At 35.4% G+C, this 23,354-nt stretch overlaps 1 protein-coding gene across 3 annotated transcripts in view; it reads left to right on the top strand.

Moving 5' to 3' along the window:
* The window catches only part of LOC123674481 (A disintegrin and metalloproteinase with thrombospondin motifs 9), a 278,970-nt gene that overhangs the window by 137,027 nt on the left and 118,589 nt on the right, over window positions 1-23,354 (top strand). For all 3 annotated transcript variants that reach the window (XM_045609366.1, XM_045609364.1, XM_045609365.1), the window contains exons 4-6: window positions 6,202-6,333; window positions 7,229-7,380; window positions 16,571-16,699. In XM_045609366.1, the coding sequence (XP_045465322.1) occupies window positions 6,202-6,333; window positions 7,229-7,380; window positions 16,571-16,699 (413 nt within the window). The remainder of the gene's footprint in view (window positions 1-6,201; window positions 6,334-7,228; window positions 7,381-16,570; window positions 16,700-23,354) is intronic.

The following is a 23,354-nucleotide window of genomic DNA, read 5'->3' as shown; positions in this document are numbered from 1 at the left end:
AGGAATAATATAGTGTAGAAAAATAATGGATTGTGATTCAATTTCCTGTAAACTTCTTCACTCTAGTCTAGGTCTAGGTCTAGGAACTTAATCCAATGATCAAATATCTGTATTTTGAATTTGAAAACTATGGTTTCGAACTTCTGAAAAGCTAACATGTTCCAAATTTAATCAAAGGAGTTCATTAAATGTGAATTTTTAATTGCATACTACAAAAAATAACCGAACATCTGAATGAGATTCATCTCATGTATCTTCTAATTGTTCCTAAGTGTTTTTACTCTCCCGGTTTTCTTAATAATCTGATAACTCGATTTCAACATGCTCCTAAGCGACTGAAATTACTGCACCAAGAATAATGTTGAGAGTAATTGGATGAGACTTAATCGCGAAGCATACTGAAAACTTACTAACGACGCTTTCGTTTAGGTATTCAATCAAACCGTGGGACGGGACTGCTTCAACAACAATTATTATTACCGATAATACGTTGAGAAACAGCAACATCACACTCCTATAGCTGTGGGTAAATCTAGGCGAACAAGACAGGTAGATAGCCTTCTTCGACTATCTCGATAATAATTATGAAGAAAAAAGTAAACATCGACGTATGTATGAGGAATAGCTACTAATGAACTTTCCAACCGTGCATAGTTTCGACGTTTATCTGACGTATTGCGTATACCATCAGGTCTCGAATGTCAACTACTATTATTTCCTGTTGTGTCTTAGTTTTTTTTTCGGTATTTATAACTTGTAGTTTCTTAAGAACTTGTACTAGTTGCGGTGGCCATCAATGATATTTCAAAGGTGTGATTCATGAATTGACCTGCCGGATATTAATAGTTGGATCTTGAATGGATGTTTCCTGTTGCGTTGCTGGATTCTGTTCTTAAAGCTTGCGCCAGTTAACTCGTAACCTGTTATTTCATAGAATTGTGATGGATTGCACCAGATGCTCTCCCATTAACATTGAACAAAACACACGGTTGTTTCGAAATCCATCACAACATACCTATGAAATTTATGATTTATTTATCTTTAGAAGTGGAAATCTCCAGAAAAGAGAATGTTGGAACTGTATAGGGTGCTTTTTTAAGAGCTTGAGAAATTTAAATGATGAAACAAGACAGAAATATTGTTGGGAGGAATTTTTTATTATTATAATCTGGTAGATAATTTCATGGCATCTATTTCTTGAATATCATTTCTGGCATATGTCTGCTGTGACTCGAATTACATAGTCCATTTGATTACTACAATTTTTTACTATTTTTCTCCAATAAATCTGGCCGTATGGCGTCAATGGTGGCTTGAATATTGGCTTCCAATGCTTCAAGAGTTGCTGGATTTCGGCATAAACGAATGACTCAAGATTTTTTTAGTCGCATGATAGAGGAAGCCAGTTAACAAGACGACTTCTGGAAATAAAGTTGTCACCAAATTGAATTTGTAATAAATTGATAGTTAAGCGCGCTGTATGTAACCAAATATCATCTATGTTCAACTAAGTGATTCACGGCTCGACTTGCTTCAGAGGCATCGGATGTGCCGCAGGGGTCTGTACTGGGCCCAATCTTATATATGTTTTTGATATACAGTCCTCAGTTGAGCATGTCTCTATACATTTTTTGGGGATGACACATAGTTGTACCTAATCTTGCGTCTTCCTTGGATCTTTATTCAAGAAGCCATAATATCTCTTCATTAACCCTAAAAGATGCTGTTATATGGTCTCTCGATCTGGACTGACTGGAAATGTTGACATGGGACTCAAGATAAGGGATCAGATCTCCTCCAGTGCTAATAAAAAATCTGGGAGTTATTTTTGATTGTATGCTGCGTTTCTAGGAGTACATATCACTATTGGTCAAAAAATCTTACCTTGTTTTGAAACATCTCTATAGTCATAAAGGAATAATTGACTTTCAGTTGAGGAAAAAGTTATGTGAAACTCTGGTGCTGAATTACGGCTTTGTTTTGTGTTATCTTTTTTCGATGCAGACAATAAAAAATCGTCTTCAGCTGAATAAATGAACTTGGTTGGCTCAGGGTGGGTAACTTGTATCAATACCATTTAAGCTCGCTGGTTTATCGTGTCCTCTGCTTCACCTGATCTTAAGGAGAGACTCATGCACAGGGGAGGTTTGCTTGAACGTTGTATACGCAATTCTCATACTCTAGATTCGCCAAGATTCCGTCTTTCCGTTTCCAGTTAAAGTTTCACTTACAACGCAGTCACTGTTTATAACTCAGTTTTCTTAAGTTACAAAACACGCTCAAAGACGTTTTTGAAACTAAATGTTGAAAAATTATTGTTGCAATTGCAGGGTGAATAAGTTGAGTGAGTAATCGATAATTTTTTTATGTTTGCATATGTATCGTTAAATCTCTTCTCTTTTTTTCCTGAAATTTTCAACAAAATATTATTTCATTTTAGTTTATTGTATTATTCTCAAGAATTGTACTTTTTGTTATTACAAATTTTTGTTTTCATTTTGAAAAGGTTAAGTAAGCTATGCTCAGAATCTTCGCTTCTTGATATGTATTTTTTCTTCAATAAAGGCAATTTATTATTATTATTAAATTATATTGAAGCTACTTGACTTTGCTTGACTATAAATCAGTCAAATAGTAGTTTTTCAAGTCAAGTCGAAAATTCATTCATCAAGTACATATGTACTTGAAAAATCAAGTACATTCTATCAAGGAACTTGATTTTTTTGCAGTTTCATTTTTAGGTGTGCAAATCCTCGAGTAGAATTTTTCACATAGTCAAGGGGCAATGGCAAACAAGTTGAGAACGGCGACGTATCAATATTTCGACATCTTCTTCAATTTTGCGCTTTTCATCAGCAATATTCTCTTTGGTATGAAATGTTCTTTGTTCTGTTTATGGTTTTGAATCTAAAAGGGTGAAATTAATGCACAATTGCTTGCTCACTAGGCCAATTATGTAGAGCGTAAAATGGATGAAGTGCTCTATAAACTTCGCGAACAGATTTATTCATTCCAAAATAAATATCCACAATATGGGAGCGGCGCTGAACGATCCATGATGAATTGCCGAAACTTACTGAAGAGAAATGTCAACACAGTTTGACAATCTCAAATGTCAAACCGTTGACAACAACCATCGAAACTTCTTATGCAGCAAAAAAAAAACACCCGTTATAAGCCCCATGAGTAGCCTCAACCTTGACCATCCGAGCGCGTCGACATCGACAGTAAATCAATCGATAATCAAAATAAAAATGTTTAATGGGCCATCAAATTCGGCCACGAGGATAGAGAGAAGAATAGTGTACGGAGTGAAAGAAGGCTAGTTGATCTGAATCATCGCGATTTTCAATTTCCCCAAACCGCCTGCAAATCTCAACCTTGGTGATGTCAGCAGGCAGCGCGCAGTCCAAAAATAAAAGTCTAAAACTAGGCCCGTCTGGATTTACACAAACGATATTTGCACTGGCAATGAATGTATCTGAGCGCTCTCTCCGATAGCTTTTTATTATGTTTGGCCGATCTATTTTCTCGACCTATGTACGTCGAGTTGAACGTTCTTGATCCTCGACGCAACGAGGGGTTCCGTAAGGAGGAAATCCGATCCCAGAACTATGTACGCATAGATTACACATTAAAGAAACATGGAATTTAAAAAGGAGTTGGTAAAAATTATCTCATCATAATAAAGGGTGTTTTTTTCAGAGCTTTAGAACTTTAAATTGCAATAAAACAACGATGGATTATTCGATTGACATGAATTTTATTTATACGCAAGATAATAATAATATTTAATATTTATTTGAATCCCTTCTGACATAAATATGTATAGGATACGTCCACTACAAAAAACAAAGAAAAAAATTAATTCTATAAGCATTGATGAGCTCAAAAATCAAGCAAAACATCTGCATCTCTCAAATACTCATTCACACTATAATCTTGTGGCATTACATTTCGAATATGATTTCTGGCATATGACCGCCACGGCTGGCTCGGATGTAGTCCAATCTGGACGTCCAATTTTCGATGACTTTTTCCAACATTTGGGGGCGTATATCGGCAATAACACGGCGAATGTTGTCTTCCAAATGGTCAAGGATTTGTGGCTTATCCGCATAGACCAATGACTTTACATAGCCCCCCAGAAAATAGTCTAGCGGTGTTAAATCACAAGATCTTGGAGGCCAATTCACAGGTCCAAAACGTGAAATTAGGCGGTCACCAAACGTATTTTTCAATAAATCGATTGTGGCACGAGCTGTGTGACATGTTGCGCCGTCTTGTTGGAACCACAGCTCCTGGACATGGTTGTTCAAGGAATGAAAAAGTTAGTAATCATAGCTCTATACCGATCACCATTGACTGTAACGTTCTGGCCATTCGTTTTTGAAGAAGTACGGACCAATAATTCCACCAGCCCATAAAGCGCACTAAACAGTCAGTTTTTCTGGATGTAACAGTGTTTCGACATGCACTTGAGGATTAGCTTCACTCCAAATGTGGCAGTTTTGTTTGTTGACGTAGTCATTCAACCAGAAGTGCGCTTCATCGCTAAACAAAATAAAATGGACGTAGTGCTCGATACGTATTCCGCACAGAACCATTATTTTCGAAATAAAATTGCACTATTTGCAAGCGTTGTTCAGTCGTGAGTTCATTCATGATGAATTGCCAAACCAAACTGAAAATGAATCACTTGACAACTGTTAAATCGGTCGCCATCTTGAACAGTTATTCTAGCTTAATGTTAAATCCCTCGAAAAAAAACACCCGTTATATAACATTGTATCTAATATTCTAATATTGTTGGCTATCCAATTATCTGCAATCAAGGACGTGTAGTCCTAGAAACCTTAAAAATTAAAGGGTTTTTTCAAATAGAGTTTTCATTTAAAATGGCCTGGTATCAGGACAGCTGTGACATTTGAGAAGTTGACATTTGAAGTTTGACAAGTTAAGAATACGCTACTTCTGGGTCGTAGTGAAGCAACTTCTGTTGGAACAAGTTAGTGATGTAAAGAATCGAAAAAAAAATATATATATATTGCCGCTGTAGCTGCAGTGTTTACGAAAACGCAGGTTTGTCAATTCCTCGAAAATCTTGGGAATCAGGCTATGGTTGAGGTTCATTCATAGCAGGAATTGTAAGATAATGATGTATACGACGCTTATTTTCAACAAAGGCGCTACGTGCCACACAAGCAACGGAACAATCGCAATTTTGTAAGAAAGGTTTCCTCTCGAAGTGGCGATCACTATTGGCCATCGACATCTTGTGATTTAACACCTTCAGACTCTCTTCTTTAGGACCACCTTGAGGTCTATGCCAATATTGCTCCATAATCGATTTCAGACTTCAAAGATGGCATTCGTGAAGTTGTTGTTGTACACTTGTGAATGTTTGAATGTGAATTAGTCATGGAAAGTTTCATGAAAAGTACATGGTGTGGCAATTTGGGTGATATCACTTCGATGACTACCTTCATCTTCACATTGAAATAGACATCCTTTGATTTCCTTTTAATTACAAAATGAAACCTCTTATTGCAAACCAATTTATTATGAAAATCTCCCATTCTTCCCCTCAAGAATTAATACCATAATAGTTATTTATAATACAAGTGCAGAAGGCATTGGTATTCTTCCACGAGTTCAAAATTCAAAAACGAGCCACGAAGTGGCGAGTTTTGGAATGAACGAGTGGTAGAATGAGCCTTCTGTACGAGTATTATACATTATTTTCTCTAATTCATTGCATTTTCATTGAAATTAATGAAATATTTCCATAAATATAATTTAGTGATTTTTGCATTGAAAAATGTTGGTTGGCAGAACTAATTTCTTCAAGGCAAATTGATGAATTGACAGATAAAGCCGTGGCGGAAAGTTCGGAGTACCAACATAGAATAATAAAATATAACCATGAAAACTGTGCGTTTCTGATATATTCTCGCATGATTTTGTTCTACAAGATGTGGAAGAATGAACGGAATAACCACAGAATTAGAGAAATATATGACTCTTTCCATAATCAAATAAATAACTATCAAACACTGAAATATCTTCAAAATAATTACTGATGTTCAAAGCCGACGGCCTAAAATACTAAATACATGGATTCAAATACCTGATTCTTATTCGATTTTCAAAATATTGCATCACCTATTATTATTTTCACAGAATTATTTTTTTTTTCAGAGCATCGAGGAAACTCTTACTTGGAACATTTGGGATTAGATACTAATATAGAATACGTCAAACCGATGAAAATCAGTCCACTGCCACTTCATAACCATGACATTATTTTTAACGAGATGTACAATTATAGTGGTAAGTATAAAATACTGAAATAAATATGAAATGAAAATATCTAATTATCGAAAAACCAACTTTATCACTCGCAAATTTCACTGAAGCTCTAAATCTACTCTGGAAAAACGCCAAATATAAGTCAAGCTCATTGTCTATTAATTCATTCTTAATTCTTATCCCGAAAATATTAGAGTTAGGTAATATATCATTTTCGAAATTAGTAGAAAGCACAATTTTCAAATGTTTCAGATTTGGCTTCTGTTGAACGAAACACTGGAACAATTTTTTGATTTCCTTCTATAGAATGTTTTGAACAATTGATTCTTTTGTGCAAATATATCTTCACTGTTTTTTCGAGAAGATTGTCTATTACTCACCACTTTTGGCTACCAATAAAATTGATCTTTCATAACTTGTTCTCTCGAGTATAATTCATAGTCCCTTTATAATATAATTTGAAGAATCAATTATAAAGATTGAATCATTATTTCTAACGTAATTATCTAAAAGCAATTTGCATAGATTGAATAACGATTTTTCAAACGCTAATGGAATAAATAACAAAAAATTTGATACATCTTGAATTATTCATGTGTAACAACATATCAATCATCTTAACACGAAGGATAAGAATATCAAATTAATCAAACTAAGACACGAATGCCCATCAGAATAGGAATTCTGTTTTTTTCTGAGCTGTTATTCAACAACCAGTCAGTAATATTCAAGATTGAATAATAATTCTATTTCTCTCAACATAGTTTTTTTTTATCAAACTATAAATATTTTGCTATAAGACTTCAGTGAATTTTATAAAAGAATGAAAATCCGAATCTAATGAAATATAAAATTTTGTTGTTAGTTTTTCCATTTGGTTTATTTTGATACAACATCCCAACCATTTCTCTTGTAGATGAGCCACTCTTGATCTATCATACAGGCCATTTTCGCAATAATATGGCCGAAAATTGGGACTCTCATCCACACTATGAAATATCCGCCTTTGGAAGAAAATTCATTTTGGAGTTAGCCCATGACAACGATTTTATGCAACCTAGTTTACATGTAAGTATGTGTGAAACAATCAATTCAATTTTTTTATGTTACCTAATACAATCTTCATTCTCATTGAACAATAAAGAAGATATGCAGTAAGTACCTGTTTCTTTTTTGGTGAAACAAAAAGTCTTTTCTCATTTCCGTCAATAATAGGAAGAAACTGTACGTGCATCCCATTTTGGGTGAGACAGCCAGGTTTCTCGCTTGTTATTTAAGATAGAGCCTTGCGGTTTTAACGTTCCTGTCCTACTTTTTCGTGAAACTCAAGTTGGTCTAATCAGATTCTGCATAACTGTTTCCGTTCAAAAGATACAGGGTGATTTTGGAAATTGATACTTTTCGGACCCCTCCTTTATCTCCGAAATTATTAGAAATAATGCTGAGCTGAAAACTACGTCTGAATCAGAATTCTGCGTAGAATCCAGTGGCGTACTCAATTTTTTTTTTCGGGGTATGGTTTTGAAGATTCAACACAAACCTATATTTTTTTTAATGGAACACCCTATATATCATTACTTCGTTGAATTCGTTATTTTTTCCCTTCAAAATGATATATGATACTATGTAGGTAGGATGTTCAGAAATGTTAATAAAACACTAAAACGTCAAATAATGATGTCTTTTTGTAAATGGGCCATGAATTTTCTATGTTTCAATAAGAGGATTATTACTTTCGATTTTTAAAAGTAGTAGGTCATTGATGACACAAACATCCTTGTTGTTATTATGGCTACTATGCATTTGGGAGCATTGTTTTATCAAGTAGGCATTGGAGGGAAAAAACCAATCTGATCTAGCTGTCATCGCTATAAATTATTGTTATCATTATTGATTCTTCTTTTCTATGGGAAATCCATTGCCCATTAACCAAAAATCATCATTATTTGATGTTTTAGTGTTTTTTTAACATTTCTGAACATCCTACCTACATAGTGTCATATATCATTTTGAAGGAAAAAAAATTACGAATTCAACGAAGTAATGATACACATGGTGTTCCATTAAAAAAAACATCAGTTTGTGTTGAATCTTCAAAACCATACCCCGAAAAAAAATATTGAGTACGCCACTGAATTCTACGCAGAATTCTGATTCAGACGTAGTTTTTACCTCAGCATTATTTCTAATAACTTCGGAGATAAAGAAGGGGTCCGAAAAGTATGAATTTCCAAAATCACCCTGTATCTTTTGAACGGAAACAGTTATGCACAATCTGATTAGATAAACTTGAGTTTCACGAAAAAGTAGGACAGGAACGTGAAAACCGCAAGGCTCTATCTTAAATAACAAGCGAGAAACCTGGCTGTCTCACCCAAAATGGGATGCACTGTACTTTGGTGCTTTCGTGGCTATCATTTAAATGATAACAATACATTATTGCGAGGATCATTTAAAAATAAACGTTCTGATAAATCTGAAACTGTACTAATCAGGATTCGATAAAAAATTTCATCAGTGTATCAATTTGTAAAGGTGCCACCTCTAATAGGACCGAGACTCATACAAAATTGGAAAAAATACAAAAACTTTGCTTCATAGGGGGACATTGTATTCAGTTGCTTCCATTCAATTTGTATCAACCCTGTTAGCTTGATGACAGCAACCCCTGAAAGCTTGAATGGCAAGGGGGTCCAGTGACACCTTTTTTGAAAAAAAATGGCTTGCACCTGGCCTTTTTAGTTAGTATCCAAAAAATAAAGGTGAAGAATAATCTAATTTTTCACTAATTCTTTCAATGAACCTGGTCGTATAACGTCAATGGTGACTTGAATATTTGCTTCCAATGCTTCAAAAGTTGCTAGTTTGTCGGTATAAACCATAGAGTAGTAAACATAGATACCGGGAGTACACCCAATTTTTACATGTCCCCAACATGGTTAGATTACGTTGTCGGATTGTGAGATATTTTCAAATCCACAATTTTACTATGTCATTATGAATTTATATATTATATTAAATGAAAATATATTTATTTGAGTGATTCCCGATTAAAAAATTAATTTGAATATTCGGAATCCGGTATTTTTACTAATTGTCGTATTTATAATGAGCAGAATATTTATTATTTTCTGTATCTACCTGCTGAAATCCAAGGTTTGGCAACTTTTGCTCTCCTAGTGTCATCTGTTGTTTTTCGGTCGTCTGGTGCGCTTGAAGTTTGTTTTCTGAATTTCTGATATATTTAGGTATTCATTTCGATATATTTTGAGTTAATATAAAACGTTGATTCACTAGGGGACATATGAAGTGCGTTCTTTGTGGAGAAACTCGCGAATTGAGTGAAATAACGTATCACTGATATGTTTTCATTTCGGCGCGCTTCATGTCAAATTTGATAGTTTATGTTTGGCACAAAATTTGCTTACTGAAAATGACATATGCTCCCTCTATATATGTTTATTACTCTAAGGAAGGGACTAATACCATCAAAATTCAAGAAGGCTGGTCCCTTCAACAGTCGCCACTTTAATCTTAAGGTTTTTCGAGAGTAAATGAGCACAAATCTCAATAATAACCATCGAAACTTCTCATACAGCTAAAAAACACCAGTTAGTTACTTCAACTATATTTGAATACGAGTTTGTTCTTATGACATTTTCATAGACATAACTCACTCCTACTGCATTTTAGTGAAATTCTCTAGAAACCGTGGCCTCGATATCATTAATTTTCGTGAAATGTTTGTTTCATATCTTCAAGTTATCGCAACCGATTCAATTATCTCAAATCATCGAACAAACTTCTATTGAATCTTTCAGTGCCGCCTCAACAATCATTCATCAAATGCCGCCCATGCAAACGTAAACAAATCCAACTTTGGATCCATTGCGTTTTTGACACTCGCTGAATAATGGTTATCATTCATCATGCGAAATCACAAAGTGTAATCATCGCCTTAACTATGGGCGATTGCGATGTACAGAAACTGGGTTCACTGATCCATTTATGAGGATAGTCGGATTTTTTTCTAACACTGCCTATTTGCAAGGTACAGATTATAGAGGATGACAGGGAAATTTGATTCGATCGCTGAGAACATCGAAGAATCTTTTTGCCGGAATCCTATTTTAACAAATGATGGAAAGAACGTTATATAATTATGTTTGCACAATATTGCCTCGTTCTTAACTTGAATCTCATAATTTCTCACTATGAGTGATCTTGAAAGAATTTAACGCAATTAAGACTTAGGAATTAAAACGAATGCTTTGAAGAGAATTACCTTGTAACCGGTGTTTTTTTTCGAGGTATATAACTTTAAGTTGGCATTACTGTTCAAGATTGCTACCGATTTAACAGCTGTCAAGTGATTTATTCTCAGTTTGGTTTGGGAATTCATCATGAATAGAATCACGCCTGAACAACGCTTGCAAGTAGTGCAATTTTATTTCGAAAATAATGGTTCTGTACGGAATACGTATCGCGCACTACGTCCATTTTATTTTGTTTAGCGATGAAGCGCACTTCTGGTTGAATGGCTACGTCAACAAACAAAACTGCCGCATTTGGAGTAAAGCGAATCCTCAAGTTTATGTTCACTCCACATCCAGAAAAACTGACTGTTTGGTGCGCTTTATGGGCTGGTGGAATCATTGGTCCGTACTTCTTCAAAAACGATGATGGCCAGAACTTTACAGTTAGTGGTGATCGGTATAGAGCCATGATTACTAACTTTTTCATTCCTGAATTGAACAACCATGATGTCCAAGAGCTGTGGTTTCAACAAGACGACGCAACATGTCACATAGCTCGTGCCACAATCGATTTATTGAAAGACACGTTTGGTGACCGCCTAATTTCACGTTTTGGACCTGTGAATTGGCCTCCAAGATCTTGTGATTCAACACCGCTAGAATGTGTGGGGCTATGTGAAGTCATTGGTCTATGCGGATAAGCCAAAAACCCTTGACCATTTGGAAGACAACATTCGCCGTGTTATTGACGATATACGGCCACAAATGTTGGAAAAAGTCTTCGAAAAGTGGACATCCAGATTGGACTACATCCGAGCCAGCCGTGGCGGTCATATGGCAGAAATCATATTCAAAATGTAATGCCACAAGATTATCTGGCGGATAAATAAAATTCATGTCAATCGTTGTTTTATTGCAATTCAAAGTTCTATAGCTCTAAAAAAACACCCTTTGTAACTCTATGTATCTCAAAACCAATACTGTTTGACATTATAAAAGTGTACTCGAACTAAAGAGTAATGACAACAAATTGGAAAATTCCACGGACGACTTGTTTAATTATAGGTGAATTCTGAACTAAACTAATTTCATTCTGAATAATGTTTGATTCACCCCTTTTCTAACAATAATTTTCATCAAAAACCAGTCTTAAATCATTACCGTATGGGTATGCAAAATTTGTCGCGAAAAAGTGTTTTACTCAAAATGATTTTCTAAAAGAAATGTTACTTCAAAGAATAAAAGTGTGGACTTTCTTATTCTACAACATGATTCTTCATATTCTACAACATACGGAAACTTCAGAAAAATTAACAGGTGACAATATTTCCATTAGGCTACTTCCTGGTCCTTCAAGGTTTCTAGATCCTCCTTTTCCAAAGCTATAGTATATTCGGACTGGATGAACGGAAACAATCGAATTCAGGGACGAATCGTTTAGTCAAATCGTATCGTTTGAAAACATTTCCGAGTAAAAATTCGAAAATTACAGCCAATGTATTTCGGAGGTGGGCGCTCAAAAATAAGTCATCAGAACGTGAAATGGGAATAATCTATGGAGATTGATTGTTCTCGTTCATCTCTACCTTGTTATGAAAGCCATTCAAATACCATTGACCCGAAGAATCTGCGTCTGTGAATCCAAGTTCGATGGCGCCGTAAACGATAGCTTAGGGGTGCAGACTTAATTCGAACGATAAGAATTTATTGGTTTGTTTATGCGAAGGTTTTATAACTTTCTTGGTCGTGAGATGCTATTCAGTTGATAGAATGGCTCAATTCGAAGACGGTCGTTATTCCCTCATCTTGAGCAGACATAGGAATAAACATAGGAATTATCAACATTCTGATAGTTGGCTGTACGTTCTGCATATAATTGGAATACATGTAATAGTTCAACAGAAGAAATATATTGTAATCTTCGCTGGACACTTCATGATCACCTTACAATTCAATACAAAAGATATGGTTCATGACCATTTGTTAGCAGTTGATGCAATTGTGGTGACAAAAAGCAATTAGACATAATATCTGTGTCTAGCTGGAATTGTCGTCATCATACTTAATATAAATGTACCTGCATTAGTCTAACAATGGTCTTTCGTGGTACTTGTGCATACAATTTTCTCATTCATAGGGTTCTCAGAAAGGTACAATAGAGAATGTCTCATCCCTACATAATTAGTGTGCAGGCACATGATACCATTGCGTAGGCATACAACTCAGAGAATAAGAAAAGGAAGAAGAAATTCACGGTTTGACAATATGATTTTATGTTGGTAACCCAGGTATAAAGCTGGGAAGAGGAGAGAGGATCAATTGAGTTGGTAAAGTATTGGAGGATGTTTCCAAGTTCTGTACTGCAATGAAGTTCTCGTCTGTCGTCCATCAGAATTTTAATAATCCCCACGAAAACATGATATCCCAAACAATGAAAAATACTTGATTCAGATTTCACTAAGTATGCTAGTAGACTAAATTTCATTGAAGAAATCTTACTTCAACAACATCTCTTTCTCTGAGACTTTTTTCTAAGAAATATAGATAAAATTGTTGATTGATTGTAAGAGGGATTACACTATACACTGCAATCTTAAAGTATATTGTTTCCACCAGTGCAACATCTACAGCTCGCCTTTCAGTTCCACAGTTCTGATGGACACTTGTATCTGGTATGGTTTCAAAGAGGTTTCATCTTCACTTCTGCAAAATTCTGGTCCACAGCATTTATGTGTTGGCTTGCAATGACGAAGCAACAGGTGATCAGGAGTTCCTTCCCTCTCTCACAGAATCTGATCTCATCAGTTTTGAATGAACCCATTATCATTAGGTGATTCTTGATGTCTTTTTACTGAGATCCTTTCTCATAAATGCATTTACCTGAATCATAGAAAGGTTCTGCACCATTAAATGCTCGTTCTCCCATTCTGGCAATCGTATTGGCCTCTTCATTTCCTCTGATTTCCAAGTAATCAGTTAAATTGATGGTACTATGATGAGTAACACTAACTAACACTAAAGCTGAACCAAAAATGATGATTTAGAAGACAATATCGGCGAAATTAATGATTCGTCATCATGTTTATGAGGATAGAAGAAGCCCTCTAATGTAAGTATAGATCGAAACATATTTTTTCGCTCAGTTATTCAGGGAATATGAATTCTCAGGCTCTGAGCAAATATCCTAGTATCTCCAAGACTGTGCAACATGCCACCTCTTCATTGACATTAAAAGCAGTTTGGTCATTTTGATATCCAATATATGGCATCCCGACTTTCTTCTTTATAGACGTCTGGTAAATATCTAAATGGTGAAGTTACATCTTATCCACTTATTAGATTGCTGTGCATAATTTTTGGTCCAGATTACAGTAGAGGAAAAATAATAGAGCTTACTACTACATAACGTTATATTCAAAATATAAAATACTGTGTAACATACTTTGAAATTGAAAAAAAATTTCATGGGAACTAGCGTAAGCAGTGAAAGTTCTTGTGGAATGAATTTTTGATTTCGAACTTTCACAAAAAAAACGTTCTTGGTTTATCTTACAAACAGATGATTCCATCATTAGAATCATTTTTTGCATCGCCCAACTTTCCTTTTTCTATCACCAAGCGGTACTGGAAATACTAATTGAAAAACCATCACGAATGTGGACGTAAAGATCTTCTTGTGCAATTGCAACATCTATAAATAGAATTGCAATTACTTCAAGCCCTGCGGTCCTTTTTGACCGTTCGCAAAAGCCGACTATGATATGATAAGTGACCTTCGCTAGACCCTGTACTAACCAGCCAGAAGATCCATCAGAATGACCAACATAATCCATTCGCGCACCCTGCAGCAATACCAACGTGCAATTTATGAATGCTCTCCGATTGGTCTTGCTGCCCAGAAGGTCATGGAGCATCCGAAGAGGAATATTTCATTATTTGGTCGAAATTATTGATTTTATCATATTTTAAATTTTTTCTATATGTGATTTGTTGTGTATTCAAAATACATAAAGAATAACTTTTATAAATAAACAAGTACCTAATTATATGAAGTTTGGGTTTCTGAAAATACCGATTGCATTTTTATTTTCTTCAATTCGGTTCACTCTGCTCAGTAAACAGTAAAAAACTAAAACAGATAGGTATAAACAAAGGGATCTATCTTGGTTTGGTTATTCTGTGAAATGTTATCCATAATATTATGCAACATTGCAATTTAGGGACAATCTTTTTATATTTAAGAATCTGCTGCAAACAACGAACCAAAGAAAAACTACACCGTCAAATTAATAATAAATTGAAATCGTAGGATATGTTGAACATAGCTGCGAAAGTACCAACATTCCAGTCAGCAAATCCACTAGTGGTAATAGAAAACTGAAAGTGATACATCGGCGAGCTTATTTCCTGAGAAATTATTGATTTATGACATTGTTTCTGTATTGTTTTGCATTGGTAGATTCAAACATCGAAATGAATACTTTTCGTCCAGATCTTGTGCACCTGTTACGGAAGTACACCGAACGGGTATGGAAATAAGGTCTCCGAGAGATGCTCATCCATTTGCTTTCGACCATTGAATTGAGTCATATCGCCTCATTATCGTCGATCGATGCGAATATTACGCAAAGATGCATTTCGTTTAATCGCTTTATACGCAGATAGGTTCCTTTATTTACGATCGCTCCGCGTTTAGGTGGATTGTTCATGTCGCGCGTTTATCTCGGAACACCTGTGCTTTATGCAAATTTCGGACTAGAATCTTTTTGCCGGACTTTGCGAACGCATTCGAGGCGTAGTTAATGTTTCGTACGAAGATTGGGTTTTTGCGCTGTCGGTCAGCGTATCTAATGGACGTTAGATAGAATGACATTTATACTTGGACGTTTCTTTCGGAAACGCCATTTGATGTGACAGGTGAAAGTTCTTGTCTTCTGTTTTTTTTCTTCGTTTTCTGTATCTGAACAATGAATTGATTCGGGGAACGGTCTAATGGAGAGTTTGATTTGTGGATTAACTATTATTACTTCTGGTTATTTATAGGTGACACATTTCTGGTTCCGGAGTAAGCATAAAATAACAGAGCTGTTGTCTGGCTCACTTGTGCTATCTCGAAGTATAGGATACGATAAAATAATTAATAAATAACCCGCAAGAAATGATGGAACCTTCTGCAGATTCGGCTTGGCCATCAATATAAATCTTGATATTTGATCTTATTCTTCTTCTTTTCGTGTGCACGGCAATTGATATTTGATATCAACTAAATTTTTGCGTCAATGTTCTTATTCAGTCTTTAGAATACAAATATGCAAATACATGGTTTTATTTCGGTTAAAACATCCTTAGTAACAAAAAATTTTCCACTAAGAAAATGAAGAAGTGTACATTGATTTCCGCAATTATTTAATAAGAAATGCAAAATATCGAAATTCTGACATAATTTTCCATTCTCAGATAGAAGTTTAGCAATGCAGCAAATTAAATTTAATACAATTTTTATGGAATAAGCCAGGAATTTTTTCTTGTGAAATTGCGATGGTTTCGTTGCTCGTGTGGCAAGTAGATCCGTCTTGTTGAAAATAGACGTCGTCCACGTCAATATCTTCCAATTCCGGTCATAAAAAATTATTAATCATAGCTCCATTCACCGTGAGAGTTGTACCAGCCTAGGTTTTTTTTCTTGGTAATTTCATTCTTACCAGAAAGTTATATCAAGCAGTTGGGGTTATAGCTGCATTCGAAGCAAAGTCTATTTAAAGTCAAGCAAAACATTATAGATAACTTAAAAAAACCTCCGAAATCCGAAAGTCAAGCACTACTTAAGTAGATTCCCCAAGGTTTTGATTTTCGAAGAAAAATAAGTTTAAATGGCAGATAAACCAAGTTCCTGATTTCATTTTACCGTGTTGCACATTTCTGTGAATATCGAGATGTGCTAATGGAGGAATTACTGATGTAGTGGAATTATTACACTTCCTAACTTTCTTCTGTCTTTCCAGATAAGCAACGTCGAAGAAAATTACTCTCACAAGAAACTGGAAGACACTGGACTTCATAACTGTTACTACACCGGAAGTGTTCAGGGCGATTCCGAATCTGATGTGGTCGTCTCACTTTGTAATGGAATGGTGAGTTTTTCTTTATCTTTTTCTTCAATTTTTTCGGGTATACAAACAATCACTTAAAATTAAGAGTCTTTGGAAGTAATGAGTTTTTCATGTGAAAATTATATACTAAAAGCAATGTATTACATACCTCCATGATTTATATTAATTATTTAATTATTTCACAACATTACTGACTAATTAATTGAGAAGATACTGCGGAGAAACCGAAGGATACCAAGAAATCATCTCCAATAAAAGGTCTTCTCAGACTCACTTATTGTCGACTCATTTCATTTTACATATGATGTCCAATTAACCAATTATCTAATCCGACTTTTGTAATCGATTCGTTCCCTCGACCTATTAGTCTATTATCTTACCACATGCAATTCCTTTTAATATGAATGTTCCGCGATTCTACTCACGATTTCCGTTGATCTTATCGAAAGAAAAAAATGGTATAGTATTCATTATATGGGAGCTAATAGGTATGGACACTCCTTTTGTTTTAGACATTGGAGTATGTATGAACTTTTCGATTATTGATTCCATTGATATCGACAATATAAAGAACACGAACATTGATGTGTCGACCTTGAATTTTTTGTTAAATAAGTTCCTAGTATGTATGCTCATATTATGTATAATAATGTTGTGTATGAGATGTCACAATTCCTTATGGACAAAGAAGAAGTACCTACCTATTATGTGATAATGTCCTGCAACAAAGACCGAGGCACTTGAATGTATGAGAAATGGTTACCGGTTGATTGCAATTGTTAGTATTGTTTCTGTAGACCTTTATGTCAGCTGATCAGAAGACTCTGGTCAACGCTGGCACCCAACTTTGAATATATAGCGATCAAAGCTACAAGAGTAATATTATAAAAATTTTGAATGGTTTTTTTCGAAACTTTGCAGCTGAAAATGCTATTCTTCATTGCTCGCTTAGGTTTTATTTAGGTGTATTGATCGTCTTTACTTATGAGCCACATTACTATGCGGAAAACGTATCTACGTATTATTTGTTCATACAATGTTTTATTTTCATTATTTGTTTACATAGGCGTACAACATTGCTTTCGGCTTTTTTTTTCGAAATTCGAGGCTTCATTGTGAAAAACTGGTAATACGTACAACTTATGAATCCCCCGTTGAAAAAACTGGTCATCTTTTGAAGCGATCCAGGAATTGATCCAATTTTTTAATTCTTCATAAGACCGGAAGTGCTGATCAGCCAGGCCGTGATTGAAACAAGTGATAGTCCGAGGAAGCAACGTCTGCAGAATACGGCGGGTGGGGTAGGACGTTTCCAAATATGTCTTTACCACTTTCGAAATATGGGGTCGAGCATTGTCATGCTGTAAAATCACTTTATCATCTCATTGTATTGCGGCCGTTTGTCTTTCAATGATCGGCTCAAATGCATTAATTGCGTTCGATAATGATCGCCTGTGATTGTATCAGTCGGTTTTAACAACTCATAATACACTACCCACCAAATACTGAGCATGATCTTGGAACTGTGAATATTAGGTTTTGCCGTCGACGTGAAAGCATGGCCGCTTGGGATTATCGTAATGAACTCATTTTTCGTCTTCAGTCACAATGCGATGCAGAAATCACTTCCATCTCTGCCTTGCAGGCAGCTGTTCACAAGCGAACAAACGCCGTTCAACATCTCTCGGCTTCAACTCGTATGGCACCCAATTTCCTTGTTTCTGAATCAATTCCATTACTTTCAGGCGTTTTGAAATGGCTCGTTGCGTTACTCCCAGTGATGCTGCCAATTGTTGTTGCGTTTGACACGAGTCTTGATCAAGTAATGTCTCCAATTCGAAAATCTTTTCTCTTCCACCGCTATGCTGGTCTTCGATGTCAAAATCGCCGTTATTGAAGCTTTGAAACCACTAATAGCAGCCTCACCATTGATATTTGCGAGCATTCGATGAGTCTCAGCCACTGATTTATTCATATTAAAGCAGAAAATTAAAACCTCCTGCAAATGACGGGCATTTGGCTAGTAAGCTGACATGTTTAATCGAAAATAATTTTATGATGCAGATACAAATCGACCAATATCTCGAGGGCGTTATGTTTATTGTATGACATCTAACATCTATTTATTTCGTCTACCACTTACCGCTACAGTCATCTATTGCAAAACGACGGAAGCAAACTGGACACGAAGTACCTTAGCAAAGCTTTATTGAAAAATGTTCAAAATGCCACTTCAGCTAACACCGTTCAAGACTTAGAGTTGATGTCAATAATTCACACTTCAGAGTAAAGAGACTTGCTGGAGAGTGTGCCATTCACTCTCCATTGATGAAATAGCTGCAATGAAAAAATAGCGAAATAATAAACGAATATTAAAAATAAAACATTGTATGTGCAAAACAGCTAAGCAGTTATGTTTTCCGCTTAGTCATGTAAACCATAAATAAAGACTGTCACTACTACTGAAAAATTAAAAAACCTCAGCGATCAATGATGAATAGTCCTTTTAGCTGCATAGTAGTGAAACCGAGAGTGAAACAACCCATTTACAATGGAGAAGCAAACTATTCTCTGGAAATCAAAATGTTAGGATGACATTTGTTCTTGGTATTGTTTGAGGATCGTCTGCTGAATATATCTTGATATTCAGCATTTCTAAAAGATCATCCCAAAATTTTCAATTGATGAAAACTTGGTCTTTAAGGTTTAATAATAGGTACTGCTCTGTTCAATATATTACATTTCGATACTTTCAAGGAATAGAAAAATTATAAACAAATATTGAGGGATTCATGATGAAGGAATATTGACGAAAAGCATATGGAAACGCTAAATCATATTCCGCACTAAATTATCAAGAATTTCAATCATTTGTCATGTAAATATAGATATGAAAGTTCATCGATCTCGTCAAAGAATCGACTTGAAAATGCATTCCAAAATGCAAATGCTCGCATACACCTATTCTCTTTCCCAACATATCATCAGAATCGTAGACTAAATACACATATCGGTAGATATCAAGTCCTGCTGGCTCAGATAAAGATCGCAAAACCTTCGATCGGTCAGCTTTGAAATTCGATCTACATAAAACTCCCACGTTTGACCGCCAATTCTATCAATAAAAATATGTTTATATCATCTATACCTCATCATTTATTTGAGATCTCCCGATCAGGTCGATTCCGAGAATGAACACCAAAGGGATTTTCCAGATAAAGCCCATAAAATTCGCGAATAACAGTTTCAGGTTGTGATTATATTATTCAGGTCCAATATGACGTATGTATTGGTTTAACCTTCATACTTCTTATTTTCATATACATATATCCTGTCATGGTTCATGAGTCAGCTACAACTAGATAAAATGTAGGTTTTATATACCTACCTAGTTTTGAAGTTTAACTGGACTAATTGTCAGAAGCTTTTGATTCAGGCTCTCTTCACATCAAAAACAATCAAATTTTAATTACTCCCAATACTACAATATTTGTAACAAGATAATACAATAACAATGTTATGGATAGTTGGATAATGCGAGTCTAATGAATCTAGCCAATAAAGAGAGAGGCTGATTCAACACTCGAGGTGAAAAATTAAGGGGCGTAACTATACAAACTGATAATCTTGATAAGAGAGTGTCCCAAAGATTTGCTAGGAGAACCTTGAAAACCGAATGTATGCATTTTATAAACAAAAAGTAGGTACATAATTCGCCATATACTATCACAGTAGAATGCGGAAAACAATCACTAGGCAGCTACAGATAGACCTAGATACACTGATGGAATACTTCAAGAAATGGAGATTCAAAGTGAACACATCGAAAACAGTTGCAATCTACTTCGGAGGAACAACAGTAAAGAAAGAGAGAGCAGGAAACGTCAAAATAGAAAACCAGACGATAGAATGGAAAAAGGAAGCAAAATATCTGGGAGTAATACTGGATGAAAGAATGAATTTCAATAAACAGATAGAAGAAAACAGAAAAAAGACAAGGCAATTGCACGGCAGATTGTACCCATTGCTCAACCCAAGAAGTAAACTTTCTTTAGAAAACAAGCTGAATATAATAAAAATAGTACTAATACTAAGCATTACGTATGCAGGAGTTACCTGGTACAATACGAAGGACAATAATAATGATCAGTTGCAAAGTACTCTAAATTCAGTAATAAGAACAGCAGTTGGCGCCCCATGGTATATAACTAAGCAACAAATCAGAGAAGAACTGAAAATTGAAACTATTGAAGAAATAGTCAATAAGCATAGAAAGAAGACAATAGAGACGCTGAAAGAGCACGAGAATAAGGAATTAAGAAAGATAATACAAATTAAAGTAAGAAAGACCGATAATAGGAAAAACCTCTTTCAAAGAACTAAATAGAAGAAAAAAGTGACATGAAGTAGGAAGGAAATCCTCCTGATCAGACAACAGCAGAAAATAGGAGAATTGAAATTAGAGGCGAAGGGAATGTAAATTCCGGACCTCAAACAAAAAGAAAATCTGAGAACATAATTCGCACTCAAGAGATCACAGGTAGAGACTTGCTTTTTGTCCATTGCTTCTTCGGCAGCATAAACAAAATGAAAATCTATTCAGAGAGGCTCTGAAAATTTATTCAGAGAGGAGCTGCTTTTACTCGAGATGGCATAAATTACTGCCACAATGAGCATGTATGGTCTGTAGAAAATCCTGGCGCTGTTAATATGACATACAGAAACGTTGTCTAATGACATAGAAATAAATCCTCATTGGCATACACTTCATTTCACATTTTTTGTTGAGAATATCAGACTGTGTAGATTCCTTAATTTTTCTCTCGAGTATATAATCACCCTGTATAGTGGGTGAATGAAATTACTTAGTCAAAACGCGTGAGCTCTTCTGTACTTGACAATGGTCCTCATTCGAAAAGCACCAGTTTCCGTGACGTCAGGCGTTCCCCAGGGAAGTCACCTAGAGCCATTATTGTTCTCGATTTTCATTAATAATATAAGACTCGTCCCATTTTTACTATTTGCGGATGATCTGAAGCTACAGATGTCCTATTTGTTTCTAAACTTTTTCGAGTTTACTGGACTGTTCTTCCAGTTCAATGTATATGCTTCCCCAAGATCGAAATAATGATAAATGAATAATTTTTCGCTCGGTTAGCGATATTGTAAGGAGTATAAAAGAAATTTTCCTGAAAATCCGAATGAAACGAAAAAACTCGTCAAACATCTGATGGATTAACTGCGGTGCGGGAATGAAACGATCTGAATGAAAGTTGATATTCTCAAAGCATTTGCATAAATGTCCGCCATTGTTGACACGAACAACAAATGTTTAATACGACCGTGAAATTGGCGAACATCTTGCCAACCGAAGAAATTTATGCCTCGGGCCTGTTTCTGGATGCATTATGCTGTGATGTTCTCGAGGTTCATCAATCACACTTCACGTCAGTTGTGGATCGATTGTCTTTTTTGAGGATACATTCACTCAAGTTTTGTCAGAAATATGTAAAGATTCATATAAGTATTGAGAACGGTAAGGACATTTTACCGACCGAAGGCAATAGTTTGAAGGAGGAGCGCAGCGAAAACTTCAATTATTGTCTGAGATCGGTAATCCCTAAAGTTCGAGATACTTATAACGTTTTTTGCATGATAGACACACTTTTTACTTAAACTAAAAAATAATCATCCAAAAAATCAAAATAGTCTTTCGTGGCTTTAATTTCAATGATGTGTAGGAGTATAATAGAAGGCGTAGTCTTAGTGATGAAAGCTTGTTGATTGTAGATTGTTAAAGTTCAATAATTAGCTGACTTCACTCATAATTTAAAAATGAGCGATATCGAATCTACTGAAGAGAAAGAAATTCAAAAAGTCTGAACGGTAAGTGATTCACTTGCTGTTCTGTTGATCTTAGAAACCATTAGAAATTATCTAACGATCAAGCAACAAACGCAGAAATTAATAAGGAAAAGGCTGAAAAACTTAAACAGTCCCTTCCCCCAGGTCTCCAAGTGAAAGAAGTTAAATGATTAATTTAGTTAATGTATATATTATACCTTTGAAAGGTAAATAAAACATTTGTAAAAAAAAATGTAGAACTATGTTGATATTTCTATTCGGTGAGGTTGAGGCAATGCATCATGAATCGTTGAAAGCTCCCAAATTGTGGAAATTTACTTTAAATAAAGTTATCTGTTCGTGATTTTTATATAGCCCTTTGACCATTTCACGGTCAACATAAGCGGCCCAATGAGCAAGCAGTTCATGTAGTTTATCGTTTTCGCACTAATTTTTCTTTTCTCGATCCGTGGATCATTGGTCCGTACTTCTTCAAAAACGATGATGACCAGAACGTTACAGTCAATGGTGATCGGTATAGAGCCATGATTACTAACTTTTTCAATCCTGAATTGAACAGCCATGATGTCCAGGAGCTGTGTTTCCAACAAGACGGCGCAACATGTCACACAGCTTGTGCCACAATCGATTTATTGAAAGACACGTTTGGTGACCGCCTATTTCACGTTTTATGACCTGTGAATTGGCCTCCAAGATCTACTTTCTGTGGGGCTATGTAGAGTCATTGGTCTATGCGGATAAGCCACAAACCCTTGACCATTTGGAAGACAACATTCGCCGTGTTATTGCCGATATACGGCCACAAATGTTG

The sequence above is a fragment of the Harmonia axyridis genome, chromosome 3 (assembly GCF_914767665.1).
Source record: "Harmonia axyridis chromosome 3, icHarAxyr1.1, whole genome shotgun sequence".
Lineage (NCBI taxonomy): Eukaryota > Metazoa > Arthropoda > Insecta > Coleoptera > Coccinellidae > Harmonia > Harmonia axyridis.
This window is presented reverse-complemented; position numbering and strand designations above follow the sequence as displayed.